The 19,113-nt window shown below is 55.0% G+C and overlaps 1 protein-coding gene across 13 annotated transcripts in view; it reads left to right on the top strand.

Annotated features, from left to right (window-relative positions):
- Window positions 1–19,113, top strand: part of SMARCA4 (SWI/SNF related, matrix associated, actin dependent regulator of chromatin, subfamily a, member 4) — a 104,621-nt gene that overhangs the window by 66,282 nt on the left and 19,226 nt on the right. For 5 of the 13 annotated variants that reach the window (XM_033199046.1, XM_033199042.1, XM_033199043.1 and 2 more), the window contains exons 20-31: window positions 1,103–1,216; window positions 1,919–2,026; window positions 3,288–3,374; window positions 4,178–4,224; window positions 5,657–5,823; window positions 8,165–8,328; window positions 10,731–10,958; window positions 11,212–11,310; window positions 11,568–11,645; window positions 12,358–12,576; window positions 17,381–17,476; window positions 18,715–18,977. In XM_033199046.1, coding sequence (XP_033054937.1) covers window positions 1,103–1,216; window positions 1,919–2,026; window positions 3,288–3,374; window positions 4,178–4,224; window positions 5,657–5,823; window positions 8,165–8,328; window positions 10,731–10,958; window positions 11,212–11,310; window positions 11,568–11,645; window positions 12,358–12,576; window positions 17,381–17,476; window positions 18,715–18,977 — 1,670 coding nt within the window. The remainder of the gene's footprint in view (window positions 1–1,102; window positions 1,217–1,918; window positions 2,027–3,287; window positions 3,375–4,177; window positions 4,225–5,656; window positions 5,824–8,164; window positions 8,329–10,730; window positions 10,959–11,211; window positions 11,311–11,567; window positions 11,646–12,357; window positions 12,577–17,380; window positions 17,477–18,714; window positions 18,978–19,113) is intronic. The other 8 variants (XM_033199053.1, XM_033199050.1, XM_033199055.1 and 5 more) reach the window with 6 other exon arrangements.

Below are 19,113 nucleotides of genomic sequence, written 5' to 3'. Positions count from 1 at the left end.
TGTCTGGGTGACAACATCAGCCAGGCTGTGGCATGGCGGCATCATCGTGGATGAGTAGCCCCACGCCAGCACTGGTCCCTGAGCCTAGAGCTCCCCTTCCTGTTGGAGGTTGAAAGTGTGGGACGGGCTGTGTTTCTTTCTGAGGGGTTTAAGTAGCCACATGCTGAAGTGTGGGCAGAACTACAGAGGTTACCTCGAAGTGCCCTGCCCAGGATGGCTGAGCCCACCCCCTTCTTCCCACCTTAGACAGGTCCAGGGCAGCTGGGGCCTTCCTGGCCTCGTCCGTGAGTTCCCTGCCCTCTCGGCTGCTGTTCAAGGCCGTGACTCTTCTGACAGAGAAACTGAGGCATTCCCCAAAGCCTCATGATAAAGGGGTCCCCAGTTTTTAGATTCCCAGGCCCCCCACACCAAGAGCCAGGATCTGATGCCATAGTTTCGGCACTTTCTGAACCAAGCAAAAGCTCTGCCAAAGGATTGCTCGGGAAGCAGTAGAAGAAAAGTTCTGGCTTCATCTCATTTTCCTTTAACTTTTTAATTAAATCATTTTAAAAGTTAGTTCTTAGTAGAGGAGTAGGCGCCGTGGGAGATCAGGGTTTCTTTCACCTGGTTCCACCCAGGCTGAATGAGAGCCCTCGCTGAGAATCACCCTCTGGAAGCCCCACGTGGTCAGGCTGGCCCCTGCAGCGCTCCTGGCGTGAGCTTGGTGTGTGGTGGGTCTGTGGGCACTCCAGTTTGTGTTACTCGTGGAAAGGCAGCATGCCCGCTGCCGGGGGTCTTTCTGGTGAGGCACACGGAGCAGGGTGAGAAGCTTCCCAACTGGATGGGGTGGGCAGGTGGTCCACACAGAGGTTTGTGCTCTGGGTACTGCGGTTCCATGTTTCAGGAATTACACGGAGGGAACCAGATCCTCACAGTTTCCTAAAGAAGAGGGTGCCCTGCTGGGCCCCCAGAAAGCATAAAGCAGTCTGAAAAGCCACGTGCCAAGGGCAAGATCACCCCAGGGGACCCCATTCCCCCGTCTCCGCATCCGCACCTTGTAGTGAGACCTCCGTTGCCCTCCTTTGGAGGTAATGCTTGCTTCTCGTGTCTTGGGGGGTTCCAGGTGGACCTGAATGAGGAGGAAACCATTCTCATCATCCGGCGTCTCCACAAAGTGCTGCGGCCCTTCTTGCTCCGACGACTCAAGAAGGAAGTCGAGGCCCAGTTGCCCGAAAAGGTGACGGAGTTTTGAGGGGAGCCGCTGGTGAAGCAGCCTCATGTGGGGGCTTTCCCCAGGGCTGGGCGTGCTCAGGGTCTCTCCCCAAAGTCCCGGGCCTGTCCTGGTCAATCCAGCTTGGGGGCGGCGATGACGCCACTGGGTCTGTAACGCTCTGTGCAGCTGTTCTGCCGTAGGGATTAAAAAGCACTCATAGACTCACATAGCTCACAATAGGTTAGAGCACAAAATCCCACTTCCTGTCGGGGGCCAGGTGCCTGTGTGGGCTCTCCTGGCCACATCAGGAGGTGCCGTGGGCTTGGGGTTGCCCCCTGGCCCCCCATCATGGCTCTGGGTTTTCAAGGCCTGCGGCAGCCACACCCCCAGACCCAGTTCCCACAGCAAGACCCGCAAACTCGGGGTCCCCAGCCATAGTTGCCCCTCTTGCTCTTTGTTTCCTGGCTGGCTGTGGAGAGGCCCCCAGGAGATGGCTGAGGGGCCCTTTCTGGCCCAGTATCCCCCTGGCATCTCTGGTTGCTACTTCCTCTCATTGCCCAGGTCTCCCCTCTTCTCTCCAGCTGTGGGGGGCTCCTCACCCACACCACAGTGTGCCCTGGTCAGAGCTCATATGACGGCCGGGGGTAGGTCAGAGCTGGGTTTGGGTGGTGGGAGTCGGGCCTCAAGCCACCTTGGGCCCTCGTGAGCTTCGTGTGCCCCCTGCAGGTGGAGTATGTCATCAAGTGCGACATGTCTGCGCTGCAGCGAGTGCTCTACCGCCACATGCAGGCCAAGGGTGTGCTGCTGACTGACGGCTCCGAGAAGGACAAGAAGGTGGGCCCCGGAGTCCCCCAACTGCATTTCCCCACTGGGTGTCAAAGGCAGGCAGCGTGGCAGGTGGGGCAGAGCACGCTCTGACCATCGGGTCATGATCTGGTCCTGATCCCCAGGGCGTCTGGCCAGCCCTGGTTGTGATGGCTGGTGGCTTGTGTCAGGACACACTAACTCAGTTGCCAGTGGCTTACCCTTTGCCTATGAAACATTGGCTCCTGCAATTGGCAGCCTGGGCCCAGCACTGACCCCAGCAGGGTTAAAGTGTCCTAGAATGCCCCCCTTCTCTCTGTTATTAAGTGAAAGGGAGGGAGCGGGCTGTCTCCTTCAAGGGCTGCTCTTGACAATCCCGTGCCCCAGGACCCACCTGCCTGGCTCTGCTCAGCAGGAGTGAAATTGTCCTCCCAGGGAATACACCAGACCCCTTGATTCTGCACCCAAGGCCTTGACCTCGGCCTGGCCTCCCCCAGATGTTGTGTCTGTGCCCCTCCTCCCCTGAGCTGAACAGCAGTATGTTCCCTAGTCCATTCCCAGCCCAGAGCACGTATCCCCCGCCCCTGCCCCCACCTCCTTCCTCATCCTGGAGCCCAGGGAGCCTCCTGAGTCATGGCTCACCCGGCTGAAACCCTCTAGGGAATCCCACAGTAACAGTGCCCAGAACAAAGGTGGCATCACAAAGCGTCAGGGACTCTGCCTCGGCCCTTTGCCAGTCTTTTTTTTTTTGAGACAGAGTCTCGCTCTGCCCCCAGGCTGGAGTGCAGTGGCGCAATCTTGGCTCACTGCAAGCTCCGCCTCCCAGGTTCCCGCCATTCTCCTGCCTCAGCCTCCTGAGTAGCTGGGACTACAGGCGCCGGCCACCTCGCCCGGCTAGTTTTTTTGTATTTTTAGTAGAGACGGGGTTTCACCGTGTTAGCCAGGATGGTCTCGATCTCCTGACCTCGTGATCCGCCCGTCTCGGCCTCCCAAAGTGCTGGGATTACAGGCTTGAGCCACCGCGCCCGGCCGCCAGTCTTGTTTCTGTCCCGTCGTGCTGGCCCTGTCCCCGCCATCTGCCCTCTGCTGTGCCAGGCAGTCGTGTTTCCCAGGGCTCGTTGGGGGCCTCCAGGCCTCCAGCCTGCCATCTCCTCCCAATTGCTGTGCCTAAAGCCACTCCTCCCCACTAGAGCGTCCCCATGGCCCTTCTCCCAGCACCCACCCATCCACCAATCCCACCCCACCCCAGGAGGGCAAGACCCCATTTGGCACCCTCTCATCTGCCTCCCAGGGCAAAGGCGGCACCAAGACCCTGATGAACACCATCATGCAGCTGCGGAAGATCTGCAACCACCCCTACATGTTCCAGCACATCGAGGTGAGCCCGCTGCGGCCAGGACAGCTCAGGGCCTGCCGTCCACTGAGCTCCTAGGCAGAGCTGGCTTGCTTCTCCTCTACAGCTCTTTAAAAATAGATTCGAATATTTTCATTAGGTAATGCCTGTACATCTGTTCCTTGTTTGATCTTCACTTCGCCAGTGCTTACGGAAAGAATCCCAGCAGTTAGGGCGCAACGTGCAATAGGAATACAGGGCCCTGAAAGCTTACCCTCAGAGAACAGGAGTATTTGGAGACGTCTCTGGGGGAACGTGTCCCTCCGCCAGTGGGGCCCTGCTGCATCTCTTTGGCACGCTGACTTTTCTCACGTTGTGGGGCTTCAAGAGTCATCACCCTCTTCAGTGAAGTGTGGGGGAGTCAGAACCCTTTTGGGTCATGGTGCCTTTGAGAATCTGGGTTCTTTTTAGAAGCATGCGTATGTTCGTGTTTCTTGATGTGAAGTGTTGGGGTCATTGGAGACCCCCTGATGCCCACCAGGAGAGCCCCTGGGGCTGTCTCAGCACCCTGAGTGTGGCTGTGGCCCCATGACGTCCTTGTGCACTCGGTGTGAAGAGTGCTGTGTGGGATGTCCTTTCCTTCATTGGAGGAGTATGAGGGAAAAGATGTCAGTGGACTAAGAAAGATGGTTTTGGCATCTGTGTCTGCTCTCAGAGCTGCCGTGGGCCCGTGCCGAGCACACAGTGCAGAGGCTTTGTCCCCTGAGCACCAGAGGTGTGTGCGGACCGCAGGGGGGCCCGGTGGCCCACACCTGCCTGTCACTGACGCCTCTGTCTTTGCCTTGCAGGAGTCCTTTTCCGAGCACTTGGGGTTCACCGGCGGCATTGTCCAAGGGTGAGAAGCTTCCCAACTGGATGGGGTGGGCAGGTGGTCCATGCAGAGGTTTTCTGTCATTTTGTTGCCTTTATGGCTGCTGTTATGTTTGTTCAATTTCAAAGGCAGAAAATTAGAAAATACAGAAAAATCCAAAACAAAGAATACAAATTTTTTTTTTTTTGAGATGGAGTTTTGCTCTTGTTGCCCAGGCTAGAGTGCAGTGATGCAATCTTGGCTCACTACAACCTCTGCCTCCTGGGTTCAAACAATTCTCTTGCCTCAGCCTCCCGAGTAGCTGGGATTACCGGCGTCCGTCACTGCCCAGCTAATTTTTTGTATTTTTAGTAGAGACAGAGTTTTACCATGTTGACCAGGCTGATCTTGAACTCCTGACCTCAAGTGATCCACCCACCTCGGCCTCCCAAAGTGCCAGGATTATGGGTGTGAGCCACTGCACCCGGCCCCATAATACATATCTTTAGTGCTCGGAGAGCTGACCACTATTAACCCCAAGAGACAGGGTTCCTGAGGCAGGATTCCTGGCTTACAGATCCCGCTCTGCTGTCTCCAAGCTCTGTGACTCTAGACAGCTTTCTTAACCTCTCTGAGCCTAAACTCTGTTCACTAGTATAGAGTACTTTTTATACCATGTGGGTGTTTTCTATAGCACCCTTTGTAAGTGTGCAGCCCCGACTCCTTTACGCCCCTAATGGATGTGGATGTTGTGTCTAGATTTTCACCATTGCAAAGAACCTTGCTAAAAGCATTCTTCCAGCTAAAGCCTCCATTCAGTTCCCCTGGGGTGTTAAGCCATTTGCAAGACGAGAGACGCCTAATGAAAACATCATAAATTCATTTTGATGTGTTTTTTTGTACTGAGTTATGGAACAGGGTCCCATACACCTGGCTTCAAGGCCTGGAGGCCTGGCTTGGCCATGTGGTCAGCCATATCACATTGTACCCCTGCCAGCCTCAGTGTCCACATCTACCACACTCAGGGGGTGTTGGCTAAAGGGAACGTGAGAAGCCGAGGTGGCCCTTCCTTCTGGGTCTGGCAAGACCATGGGTGTCTCCAGTGTGACATTTGCTCTTGGGGCTTCTTTATCAGGCAAGGGGACAAGGTCCAGCTTCCCGGAGCACCCCTGTTCCACCCCCATGTCCTGGCCACGTGACCCACAGCACCTCCTTTCATCATCATGAGTGTCTGGGTTAGACGAGAAATACATGTGCCACCCTGGTGATGTGCCTTCCAGCGAGGGTGGCTGGGCTTATTTCAGTTGGGGGAAACGGCTTTGCCGAAGCTTTGGGTGATGTCTGCTTAGGACGCATGTCTGTTCCCTTGAACCCGGTGCCCGGCCTGGAGGCAAGCGATGCACCTCCTGCCTTACGTGCCTGCAGGCTTCCGGGTTTAACATCCTGCGCCTTCTCTCCTGTCTCCTCCACACTCCAGGCTGGACCTGTACCGAGCCTCGGGTAAATTCGAGCTTCTTGATAGAATTCTTCCCAAACTCCGAGCAACCAACCACAAAGTGCTGCTGTTCTGCCAAATGACCTCCCTCATGACCATCATGGAAGATTACTTTGCATATCGTGGCTTTAAATACCTCAGGCTTGATGGTGAGTTCATATGAGCCAGTGAGGTGTTTGTTACAGGGTTGTATTGTTGCAGCTGCCACAGAAGCGTCTCACTGGCATTCCCTCCCGTGGGGCAGGGTAAGGCCCAGGCGCTCTGGGTCCAGTGGCCAGAGTGGGCCTAGGCACAGGCTGAGCATCTTGGGCACTCAGCATTGGGATGGGCCCTGGATTGGATGCTGGGTGTCCTGACTCCTGGGCTGACAGTCTTTCCACGGCAATGCTGGGTGCACTGGGGAAGGGGTGCCCTGTGCACCTTTAGCTGGAAGTGCCAGAATTCCATCCCATGTGGACACAGGGAAGAAAGCATCGATAGGCTTACCTAGCTCTAACCCCTGGAGGTTAAACATGCTTCAGGCACAGTTGGATCCAGGCATGCAGGTGATGTTGGAGAGACTTTTCTCCAGCTCTTGACTCTGCCTTCTTCCATCTTGGCTTCCCTTCTACCTGCTCAGTGTCCCCAACAAAAGCAGGTCCCAGGCTGGCTCTCATTTAGCTGCTGTGAGCCACATGCCCATTGCTGGGCCATTCGTAGCAGCCCAGTGGCTGCTACCTTGCCACAGGTCAGGCCTGGAGCTGGAATCCGACTCTGTGACGAGCACAGAGGGAGGGAAGCAAGCACTTCCAGGCAGGAGCAGCAGCTGCCAGAGAGAGGCCTTCAGCCCAACCCCCTGCCCTGTGGTCCCTGGTGGGAAAGGTTGCCGTGTGTGTTTTTGTGCCCACCTGCCCCAGCACACGGAAGCTCAGGGAGGAGAGGCTGTGAGACGCCGACAGGGCACGTGAGACATGTTGTCTGTCAGTCCCAGTGGGTCAGGGAGGCCCTGGAGTGAGTTCTCCGTGAGATTTACTAGAACGGGGCTTACGAGAGACACGAGCATGAGCTGCTAGGACAGACACAGCTCAGCCAGTTCATTGTTCCCCACCTGGGCCGACCTGCCCAGGTGCCATCGGAATGTGCTCTCTGCATCCTTCCAGCCACAGGTCCTCCCCAGGGTTCTGTCCAGGATCACTCTACAGACACGAGTCTTGCAGGGGTCTCCCCAGCTTGCCTTCTTCCTTGGGGGCTTCCCACTGCTTTGAGACTGAAAACCAAAACCCTTCAGGGTCCGCATGGCCGGGCCACCCCCCAGTCTTTGCTCTCCTTTGGTCTGTCCAGCGGCTTCTCCTGTCCTTGAGAGGGCCAAGGCTTCCTGAGGGCCGTCCTGTCTGTGTCGCGTCCCTGACTCCCCCAGGAGAGAGCCCGGTTCGCACCCATCCCAGTGCCTTTTGTGGCTACTCCATAAGGACAAGGACTTTGGTCAGTTCAACTACAGATGTGTCCTCTGCATGTGATGTGGTCATAGCCACAGGGATAGAGAATCCATTGAGAGTGGAGGAAGGGTAGGAGCTCAGTGAAGTCTCCTGAGACTGCAACTCTCATGAGTGGGCTGGCATCTGGGAGCCGGGTAGCCCCTCACCTCAGCCCCTTCTCCGAGCTGGGGTACCAGGGTCACATCTGGAGCCTGAGAGAGGGCGGGACAGCAGGCGGATGGCCAGGCTACTATGGGCTTCCACACCGTGCCTGGGCACATGTAGGCTGGTGGCAGGAAATGGCTGGTTTTTATTTCATCACCAAAATGACTTCAGTGTTCCAAGGGCACCTCCGTCCGAACTCCCAGCAGCCCAGGGAGTATAGACGTTGCCTTAATGCCCACAACGCTGAGGGCATCCTTGGTCATCACCCAGGAGACCTGCACTGGCTCCTGGACTTGGGTTTTCTGGGGCATGGGGACACCGATCCTGCCAGAAAGGATACGAGCCCCTTTATAAGGTCCCCATGCTCTTACCTGTAGAGGATTATCTTTGTGAACCATAAAACGTTTTGAGACAGGGTTGAGGGCAGGTGCACCCACAGTCACTGTCCACCCACCCCCAGGTCCCTTGTGTTGCGAGTGGCAGTATTGATGGCATTGGCCTCTGTGTCTCCTGCTCCCCATGGAGTGGCACGGGGCAGAGTAGGGGAGAGAGTCCAGGGCTGTGGTGGTGGTGGTTGTGCTGACACTGTGGCCTACTGTGAGCTGGGTGCTGGGCTCTGCACTCCAGGCCCACCTCCTTTAGTTCTTCCAGCGGGACCTGTTTTCATCTCTGGGATGTGTGGAGAGGATTTCGTGGTGAAACACTGGAAATCCGGTTACTCGCCAGTGGCCCACAGGCCTGTGTGGAGAGTGCGGAGCCGGGGATCTGGGGATGCTGGCAGGCGCTGATCCTGCGCCTGCTCTCAGAAGCAGGGTTCCCACTCTACCCCTGAGGTCACCTCGCTGACCCTGTTCTCCTCTGTGCCCATCAGGAACCACGAAGGCAGAGGACCGGGGCATGCTGCTGAAAACTTTCAACGAGCCCGGCTCCGAGTACTTCATCTTCCTGCTTAGCACCCGGGCCGGGGGACTCGGCCTGAACCTCCAGTCGGCGGACACTGTGATCATTTTCGACAGCGACTGGAATCCTCACCAGGTAAAAGCGGGCTGGGCCCCAGGTCGAGGAGAAGGAAGGGGTGCCTGCAAAACCTCAAGGGGACACCGGCCCTGGCTTGAGGGTCCTCCAGTCTCCTCCACGTTGTCTTAGACCCCGGGAGCTGGGAGGATCTGCATCCATATCTCCACAGGTCATCAGGGAGAGAAGAGGAGGGGTCCTCCTATTTCCCAAAATACAAACAGCCTTTCCCTCTGATTGGGAAAGCAGTGTATAAGCCATCCGTTGGTTTGGTTTTTCTTAAATCCTGGAATGGCACCAATGAGGAGGAGGTGGAAAGTACCCTGATCAATCTGTGCCATTACCGTGGGGTGGCCCCTGCAGTGTGCCCTGTGAGCACGCACACCGGCACTTGTTCAGGCAAAATTGGGGGTGAACTCCATGCCAGTTCGTTTACTTCCTCCTCTTGTTCCATAACCGTGTACCCCTCATGGGCCTCAGCATCGGCGGATACCAGGTCACGCTGTTACATAGCTACAAGAGATTGAAAATGCGTACAACTTTTCTCTGTTTTGTTATAAGACTAATAGGTTCTTGTTGTTTTTAATATGCAAACACCAGTGACATGGTCAGGAGTCCCTTTTCCCTTCCTCTCCAACCCTGCTCTGTTCTGAGCCTCTGCCAGCCCGTCTGCCTTCACACATGTGTGTGCTGAGATTAACACAGATGCAGCGTAGTCTAGCATGTGCCTCTTCCACCAAGCAGTGGGTGTCAACCACCGAGTGCACATCAGAAGCCACCCGGCCGTCTAATTGGCCACCAGGCGTCCCGGCAGATGGCCGCCCCAGGACATCTGCTCTCAAACTCTGGTGGTTGGCAGGCGTCCGGCTTTTCTGTTGATCAGCCTGTTCACCAGCCCTGCAGGGTCCCTCTTTCTCTCGGAGTGCTTGTGCGAACACCCTAGGTCTGCTCAGCCCTCAGACATGGGGTCGCTCCACCCAGGCACTGTCCTCTTCATGTTCTGGTTGCTTCTGCCAAAGTGGTTTCACTCCTACCCCTGGGGTGTGAACGTGCTCTGCCCTTCCCTGCAGCGTGAGGGCACCAGCGTTCTCAGTGTGTAAATTGTCACCTGTCTGATGAGTGAATGCCCTCCCTGGTGGTCACTGGTGGCCCCTCTTACGAGCAGGCTAGGATGTAGCTTCTGCCCAGACCCTGGTGACCAGCCAGTTTCCTGAGAGGTGGTTGGATTGTTCCTCCCTGTTGGCAGGCCGGCAGCAGACGGAGGCTGCACCTCAGGGCCTGGGGCACGTTGGGAAGGGCTGGCCCTGCCAGGAAGTATGCTGATAGGGCAGGAGGGCTGAGCGGCAGACACAAGGCACTCCTGGTTCCTACCAGTTGTGGCCTCTGCCACCCCATGGGTGCCAGTCTTTAGTTTCAGAGCATCACTGGTACTCAGCCTGGTCCCGCAGCTCCTGGGCCCACAGACAGGATTTCGGGGGAGCCTCCTTGTTCTGTGCTGGGGTGATGATAAAACTGACAACCCAGGCCAGGCACGGTGACTCATGCCAGTAATCCCAACATTTTGGGAGGCCGGGGTGGGCAGATCAGCTGAGGTCAGGAGTTCGAGACCAGCCTCGCTAACATGGTGAAACTCTGTTTCTACTAAAAATACAAAAATTAGCCAGGCATGGTGGTGCATGCCTGTAGCCCCAGCTACTCAGGAAGCTGAGGCAGAAAAATCGCTTGAACTTCGGGAGGCAGAGGTTGCAGTGAGCTAAGATCGCGCCACTGTACTCCAGCCTGGGCGACAGAGCGAGACTTTGTCTCAGAAAAGAAAAAAGAAAAAAAAGCCCAGGCACAGCACCTGCGTTGTCGGGAGCTGACTGCACCAGTCACCGGGCCGTGCTCCTAGTGCTTATTCACTCATTCAAGCCACGCAGTAGCCACGGGATGGGCCCCGTGTCAGCTGAGGGAGTTTTGAGGCTCACAGAGGTGAGACCTGGTTCCAGTTCTGTGTGCATTTTGAGAGTGGCAGGGCCCACAGCCAAACCAAGCACTGCCACAACGTGACCGGGCTTTGGCCACATCCTGTAAATGGTGCTTAACTGTGCAAGTCCACGCTGTGGGGAGCCATGCCGCTGCCACAGGAGCTGCTTGGGAATGTAACCCCCTGGGGGTTGGTGCTTTCTTCCCGAATATCTGTTGGGTCCCAGTAAGGTAGAAGGTGGCACTTCTGGAGGAACGTGATGAGAGCCCCCTTCCCCCCAGGGACACGGGCCCAGGATCCACCAGCTCTGTCTTCGTGCAGCAGCAGATCAGGCTGGGCAGAATTGCCAGGCTGAGAGTGATACTCACACCACAGCTGTCCAGCTAGTATCGGAGGCCGCCTTCCCTTTTATGACCTCCTGGGCTCCTTTGGGATTGACTGGCACCTCTTCCCCCAGGACCTGCAAGCGCAGGACCGAGCCCACCGCATTGGGCAGCAGAACGAGGTGCGCGTGCTCCGCCTCTGCACAGTCAACAGCGTGGAGGAGAAGATCCTAGCCGCGGCCAAGTACAAGCTCAACGTGGACCAGAAGGTGATCCAGGCCGGCATGTTCGACCAGAAGTCCTCCAGCCACGAGCGGCGTGCCTTCTTGCAGGCCATCCTGGAGCATGAGGAGCAGGATGAGGTGAGCCCAGCGCCGGCCCCGACCCCTCCCCAGCGTGAATGGTGGACGCATGAGCGGCTTTCATTTTTGTTTTTTTACCTTTTTTGCACTCTTATTTTTTTTTTTGCATCCCTTTGGAGTAAAGGGAGTGTGGGCTGAACGGAAAGAGGATGAGTACTTGCTTTTTCTTTGAAGTGGTTTTTTTTTCCTAAACTGCTGGTGAAAGATGCCGGATTGACAGCCCTGGAGACTGAAGTCCTCTATTTATCCACAGAGCAGACACTGCAGCACGGGCAGCGGCAGTGCCAGCTTCGCCCACACTGCCCCTCCGCCAGCGGGCGTCAACCCCGACTTGGAGGAGCCACCTCTAAAGGTGAGAGGGGTAGTTCAGTCTCCATGCCCATTCAATCCTCGGCTTCTCGGCTGAGACGGCCAGCAAGGGCCCTGGTCCCACGGAGCGTGCGTGTGCGTGTGCGTGTGTGTGCCTTTCGCTGCCGTGTGGGTCCCCATCCACCGCAGCCGTGCCGGGACCACCAGCTCATTCCCACGGATGCCGCCGCTCGTCTCTGAGCTCGGCCACCGCCCACCCCGGCCCCTCCACAGCGGCGCTGACAGTTTGCAATCTTGTAGGAGGAAGACGAGGTGCCCGACGACGAGACCGTCAACCAGATGATCGCCCGGCACGAGGAGGAGTTTGATCTGTTTATGGTAAGCACTGCGGGGTGGACGGGATGGTTCAGGCATCCCACTCTGCCGCCACCAGGAGCAAAGCAAAGGTCCTAGTGCCCATGGTGGTGTCCCCAGCAGGTCAGGGAGCTGGGGACAGCTCACAGTGCAGCCCACTCATGCCTCCAGACTAACCTGTCTTCCACCCCCAGTCTCCTGAGCATGGCGTCGGTGGGCGAGATGCACACCCAGCCATTCTGTGTGTGACCCTAGACCTGCCCCACCAGCTGTGTTTTCTAACGGGCTCTTCAGGGCTTCATGCACTCCCTTTCAGAGGGAGTTCGCTGCATCCAAAGCCAAGGGACTGACCAGGCCTTCAGTCGCAGAGCCCCCTCGCCCCTGGGTGGGAAACAGGAAGTAAGCCACCCAAGCAGGGGCCTCTTGGCCCGCAGGCCGTGTGCCTCCACCAGCGCTATGCCGCACGGCTGCCGCCCTTCTGCTGGGGTCTGCAGCCCTCTTGTGCAACCTTCCATCTTTTCAAGTTTCCTCTGCCTCCCGAGGCAGAGCCCCTAGTCAGGGTCGGACGTAGCCAGGCCGGGTCGGCCACTGAACAATCAAGAGCTGCTCTTTAACTCTTGCAGCGGCATCGGTCCCCACGGACAGAGAAAGGCCTTTCTGAGCCCGGTGTTCTGGCTCTAGCGTGCCCCTAGTGCCCGCATGCTGATGCCTCTCCCTTTGCCTCCCTCCCCATTAGCGCATGGACCTGGACCGCAGGCGCGAGGAGGCCCGCAACCCCAAGCGGAAGCCACGCCTCATGGAGGAGGACGAGCTCCCTTCATGGATCATCAAGGATGATGCGGAGGTGGAGCGCCTGACCTGTGAGGAGGAGGAGGAGAAGATGTTTGGTCGCGGCTCCCGCCACCGCAAGGAGGTGGACTACAGCGACTCACTGACGGAGAAGCAGTGGCTCAAGGTACATGCCGGAGAGGCCCGGCAGGCCCTGCAGGCAAGAGCCAGGCAGGGCTGGGGAGACAGAGGGCCCACCGCCAGGACTCAGGCCTGGGTCCAAAACACTCCCCTTGGGCCACTCCTGGCCAGGCTCCGCGGACAGCCGAGAGCCTTTTGATGTGGGTCAGGGATGGTTAGGTCCTTCTGGCTCCGCCTCAGAATGCAAGGAGGACCCATGGTTCCTGAGCAGCTCAAAACCTGCTGCTGGGTATGGTTGGTCTTTCAAGTACAAGGGTTTACCTCCTCCCGAGGTTAAAAATCATGTCGCTGATCTCAGTGGAGTGCTGGCTTTCCTGGTACCTGCCAGGAGGGAGGCACAAGGGTGAATCATGGACTATTGAGGCACCCTGCAAAGTAGTGCACTGCTAGCTCCAGGAAGCCTCACTTTGGGCAAGTCCCCCCATGAGCTGGGGAGACTCAGTCATGGGAAGGGAGGAGCGGGCAAGCCCCTGAGGGCCTCTGAACCTGGCAAGTGCTGCACAGGGCTGGCAGCTGCTTGTGGAGCTGACGTGAGGGCCCTTTCTCAGCAGATGGCACCTGGCCCTGCAACAGCAGCTACAGATGTCTGAGTCAGTCATGCGGTGCTCCTGGGGCCTCCCCCTGACCCACCCTTCCCAGCCTAAGGCACACTGTGACAGGTGCCTGGCACTGACGTCCTCACTGGGGTTACGGTGACAAATCAAACCCCTTCCCATCTCAGGGGCTCTGAGTTATAGAGATGATGATTCAGACTCCATCTGTGAAGTTGTGTCATAAAAATGTCCTGAAGTAACAATTCCGAGAAGGCAGGTGGTGGCTTTTGGCTATGCTGTACAAAGTGCCATACCCAGGAATGAGCCATGTGGCCCAGCGCATGGAGCCAAGCAGCCCCAGGCCCCTCCTGGGACCTCAGCAGCCCAGACTCATGAGCTTGCCTGCCAAGCTGTGCACCAGAGGGCGCTGTTAAAACACACCAGGAGCCCAGGTGACAGGCCATCCTGTTCCCCAGCCAGCCTCCCGAGCAGAGTGCTCCAGGACCCAGAAGAGAAACCCTGAAAAGATGGAGTGTGAGCCCTGCCGCAGACCTGTGTGACAGCAGAGCTGTTTGACTGCTGTATGAGTGTCACCGGCCCTGCATTTTTTTCTTTTTCAATAGAGACAAAGTCTTGCTATGTTGCCCAGGCTGGCCTCCAATTCTTGGGGGGCTCAAGTGATCCTCACACCTCAGCCTCCTGAGTAGCTGGGACGACAGGTACACACCACCACGCCTGGCTAGTTTTAAATTTTTTGTAAAGTCAGGGTTTCACTGTGTCACCCAGGCTGGTCTCAAACTCCTGGGCTCAAGCAATCCACCCGCCTCGGCCTCCAGAGTAGCTGGGATTACAGGCATAAGCCACCGCGACCACCTCAGCCTTGCATATTTGAGGCAGTGAGTGCCTTTTAAATTTAAGATCAGTTCATATGCGGATGCTCTATGTACACATTTTTCTAGGTGTAATTTACATACCATACAATTCACCTTTTCAGGGTATATGACACAGTCGTCTTCAGTGTATCCAGGAGTTGTGCATCTATCACCACAGTCCATTTTAGGACATTCTCATCGCTCCCAAAAGAAGCCCTGCCCCGATTTGCCATTTCCTGTTAATTCACTGATTCTCCCCAGCCCCAGGCAACCACTGATATACTTTATGTTCGTATGGTTTTGCCTGTTCTGGGTGTTTCCTGTCAGTGGAGTCCTACAGTGTAGGATGCTTTGGTGTCAGGCTTTTTTTCATGCAACTGAACGTACTTACGCATGATGCAGCAGATGGTCATGCTTCATTCTTTGATGGTGAAATGATCCTGCCTCGTACAGATTTGTCACATTCTCTATTAAACCTTTTGAGGGACCCCCAGCCTGGTTTCCTTGGTGACTGTGCCAGTTCACAGTCCCACCAGCTGTGTATGAGGGTTCCTCTCTGAGCATCCTCAGCAACCCTTGCTGTTCCCTCGCCCACTGATTCTAGCCATCCCAGCAGGTATGAAGTGCCATCTGAGTGTGGTTTGGATTTGCATTTCCCTGATGGCTAATGGTGTGGAGTATGTTTTCATGTGTTTATTGGCCCTTTGTGTATCCTCTGTAAAGAGATGTCTATTCACATCATCCTTTACCCAAATTTAAAATATGTTTATCTTAATATTGAATTGTAAGTTATTTACAGGTACCTTATCAGATATCATTTGTAAATATTTTGTTCCATTCAACACAGTTTTTCACTTCCTCGATATCCGTTGAAGCACAGAATTGTTTCGTTGTACTTGCAGTTGATTTTTCTTTTTCACCTGTGCCTTGGTGTTGTATCTAAGAAACCATTGCTGGCAGGGCGCTGTGGCTCAAGCCTGTAATCCCAGCACTTTGGGAGGCCGAGGCGGGCAGATCATGAGGTCAGGAGATCGAGACCATCCTGGCGAACACGGTGAAACCCCGTCTCTACTAAAAATACAAAAAAACTAGCTGGGTGTGGTGGCGGGCGCCTGTAGTCCCAGCTACTCGGGAGGCTGAGGCAGGAGAATGGTGTGAACCCGGGAGGCGGAGCTTGCAGTGAGCTGAGATCACGCCATTGCACTCCAGACTGGGTGACAGAGCAAGACTCCATCTAAAAAAAAAAGAAACCTTTGCCATATCCAAGGTCGCAAAGACTTGCCCTTGTCTTTTATTCTAGGAGGGTTATAGTTTGAGCTCTTCCATGTAGACATGTAAGATCCATTTTGAGTTAAATTTTATACATGATGTGAGGTAGGGGTCCATCTTCATCCTTTTGTATGTGGAAATCCAGTTGTACCAGCAGCATTTGTTGAAGAGACTGTTTTTTCCCGTTGAGCCCATCTTATTACACATTATATTCAAATTCACAGTTGTGAAAAATATTATACAAAACACGCTCTCCCTGCTACTGGTGGCCTTGGAATTGGCACCACTCTTCTGGCAGACATCTGTTGCCAGGTGAACTCAAAGCCTTCAAAATGCTCCTATGGCCGCCGTCGGAAATGGCCATGACTGTGGCAGCCTAAAGCAACAGAACTATTTTCTGTCCATTCTGGGTCAGAAGTCTGAATCCACGGTGTGGGCAGGGCTGTGTTCCTTTGAGGCCCTAGGGAAGGACCTTTCCTTGGCTTTTCCAGCTTCTGATGGTTCCAGAAGCCTCCTGGCTTGGGGCAGCATCACCCCATCTCTGCCTCTGTCTTCATGGGGACTTCTCTGTGTCCCCTTCTGTCTCTTTTAAGAACCTATTTTAAAACTTAATCCCAAAAGTAAAGACCTCATTTGTAAAAAAAGGTCCCATTCTGAGGTTTTAGGCAGACACGAGTCTGGGGGCACCTGCTGCTCTGCCTTGGGTCTGCAGGGGTCTTCTCCCGGTGCCTCCTGCCTGCTGTGCCCGCCATGCTGCTACTTTGGCCCGGATGCCTTCCCTCCTTCTGGGCCCCTCAGGCTTTCAGCTTCTCATCTCCTTTAAGACACATCTGCTCCATCATTGTGGTGTCTCTCTCTTCCCTCTTTCCTGGCACCTGACATGTTTGTCACCCCACTTGTGGGATGTTGCCATCTGATCACCATCTCCCTTCCAAGGGTAGGGGAAAGGGCCCCGGCTGGTTCGAGTCACTGCTGTGTCCTCAGCACCAGGCACAGTGCCCAGCTCACTGGCACAGCCTCAGCGTGAGAGGAACAGCCAGCTTTTGGGTCCAGGCCCTCCTTCCTTTTCCAATTGCGGGATTCCCTAGACATCTGGCTCCCTAGACTGCATATTTAACCATTGGGATAAGTTATTAGTTAGTACCATTGAATTAATACCTGAGGATTCTCTTAATATTGTTCATATTCTTGTTCTTCTCAGCAGTTTTACCATGAGGGAATCTGTCTTAAACAATGTCAGTTGTCAATACATTACTTAAAATAGCAACAACAATAAAAAGAAAAGGTGGTCAGACCTGGCAGCTCATGCCTGTAATCCCAGCACTTGGAGGAGCCAAAGCAGGAGGATCATTTCAGCTCGGGAGTCTGAGACCAGCCTGACCAAAATGGCAAGACCTTTGTCTCTATTTAAAAAAAAAAAAAGGCCGGGTGCGGTGGCTCAAGCCTGTAATCCCAGCACTTTGGGAGGCCGAGATGGGCGGATCACGAGGTCAGGAGATCGAGACCATCCTGGCTAACATGGTGAAACCCCGTCTCTATTAAAAAATACAAAAAACTAGCCAGGCAAGGTGGCAGGTGCCTGTAGTCCCAACTACTCGGGAGGCTGAGGCAGGAGAATGGCGCAAACCTGGGAGGCGGAGCTTGCAGTGAGCTGAGATCCGGCCACTGCATTCCAGCCTGGGCGACAGAGCGAGACTCCGTCGCAAAAAAAAAAAAAAAAAAAAAAAAAAGGCCAGGCACAGTGACACATGCCTGTAATTCCAGCACTTTGGGAGGCCAAGGTGGGCAGATCACCTGAGGTCAGGAGCTCAAGACCAACCTGGCCAACATGGTGAAAACCTGTTTCTACTAAAAATACAAAAATTAGCCAGGCGTGGTGGCGGGCGCCTGCCATCCCAGCCACTCGGGAGGCTGAGGCAGGACAGTCGCTGGAACCTAGGAGTCGGAGTTTACAGTGAGCCGAGATTGCACCACTGCACTCCAGCCTGGGCGACAGAATGAGACCCTATCTCAGAAAGAAAGGGAAATGACCTAAATGCCCAAGAACAAGGGGAGGCTAAATTAGGGCACATTGTGCACTGAAACACTAAACAGACATTAAAAAATTTTGTTGTAGAAAATTACAGGAAAAGATATCCATGACACAGCCAGCAGTGTGGCACGTGGGCTACAATTCCAGCGTGGCCTTCAGTTCTGCACACGTGCGTCAAAGGTGGGGAGAGTTCTGGAGGTGGGTGGCGCTGAGGGCTGCACAACACTGGGGACGTGCCTGATGCCCCTAAACTGTGTAATAGAACATGGCTGCCATGGTAAATTTTATGTTATATATGATTTATAATAATTTTTTTTTTATGCCCAGCTACTCAGGAGGCTAAGATGGGAGGATCACTTGAGCCCAGGAGTTCAAGTCCAACCAGGGCAATGTAGCAAGACCCCATGTTTAAGAAAATTTAAAAATAGGCTGGGTGCGGTGACTCACGCCTGTATTCCCAGCACTTTGGGAGGCTGAGGTGGGCAGATCACGAGATTAAGAGATCAAGACCGTCCTGGCCAACATTTTGAAACCCCATCTCTACTAAAAATACTGAAATTGGCTGGGTGTGGTGGCGGGCACCCGTAATCCCAGCTACTCAGGAGGGTGAGGCAGGAGAATCGCCTGAACCAGGGAGGCGGAGGTTGCAGTGAGCTGAGATTGCACCACTGCACTCTAGCTTGGTGACAGAGCGAGACTCCATCTCCAAAAAAAAAAAATAATTATTATATATATAGATATATGAAAGAAGAAATAGATGGAAGCCAGGCACAGTGGCTTACATTTGTAAACCTAGCACTTTGGGAGGCTAAGATGGGAGCATTGCTTGAGAACAGGAGTTCAAGACAAGCCTGGGCAACATAATGAGACCCCATATCTACAAAATTTTTTTTAATTAGCTGAGTGTGGTGACACGTGCCTGTAGTCCCAGCTTCTTAGGAGGCTGAAGTGAAAGGATCTCTTGAGCCCTTGGAGTTCAAGGCTCTAGTGAGCTATGATGGTGCCACTGAACTCCAGCCTAGGCAACAGAGCGAGACCCTGTCTCTAAAAACAAATGAGTAAATAAAAGAAATAGATGGGGAGAGTGTGGAACAGAGGTGTCAACATCTCCTGGGTGAAGGGATTTCAGGAGCACATTCTTCCCTGTACAGAGAAGATAGTTATTTTTTTGGTCAAGAAATTCAACCATTAGTGTTTTAAGGACATGCTTGGGTGGGGTGCCTGCTGGGGCCGTGCTGGTCTTTCACTGCAGCCCAGGGACCTCTTGAGAGTCCAGTGTGTGTTATGCCCCAAGCCAGCCACGCTGGAGGGAGAGTGGGTGCGGGGGCCCTCCTCCGTGTCCCAGCCCGGCCCCCAGGATAGCGTCATGGCCTCTGCTTGTCGACCCGGGTGCTGGCTGTCCTATTTTACTACTATTGACCCTGAAGGCCATCGAGGAGGGTACGCTGGAGGAGATCGAAGAGGAGGTCCGGCAGAAGAAATCGTCACGGAAGCGCAAGCGAGACAGTGATGCCGGCTCCTCCACCCCGACCACCAGCACCCGCAGCCGCGACAAGGACGACGAGAGCAAGAAGCAGAAGAAGCGCGGGCGGCCGCCTGCCGAGAAGCTCTCCCCGAACCCACCCAACCTCACCAAGAAGATGAAGAAGATTGTGGACGCCGTGATCAAGTACAAGGACAGGTAAGCGAGGAGGCGGGGTGGGTGGGGCCTTCATAGGTCCCTGTGGGAGCAGCCCTGGCACCTGCATTCTGACCCTGTACACTCAGGCTTGGGCCGCTCACTCTTTCACTCATCCACAAGGACTGAATGAATCTGT

Source organism: Trachypithecus francoisi, unplaced genomic scaffold, assembly GCF_009764315.1.
Source record: "Trachypithecus francoisi isolate TF-2019V2 unplaced genomic scaffold, Tfra_2.0 Lachesis_group5, whole genome shotgun sequence".
Classification (NCBI taxonomy): Eukaryota; Metazoa; Chordata; class Mammalia; order Primates; family Cercopithecidae; genus Trachypithecus; species Trachypithecus francoisi.
Note: the sequence above shows the minus strand (reverse complement) of the source record. Positions and strands in the feature narration are given on the sequence as shown.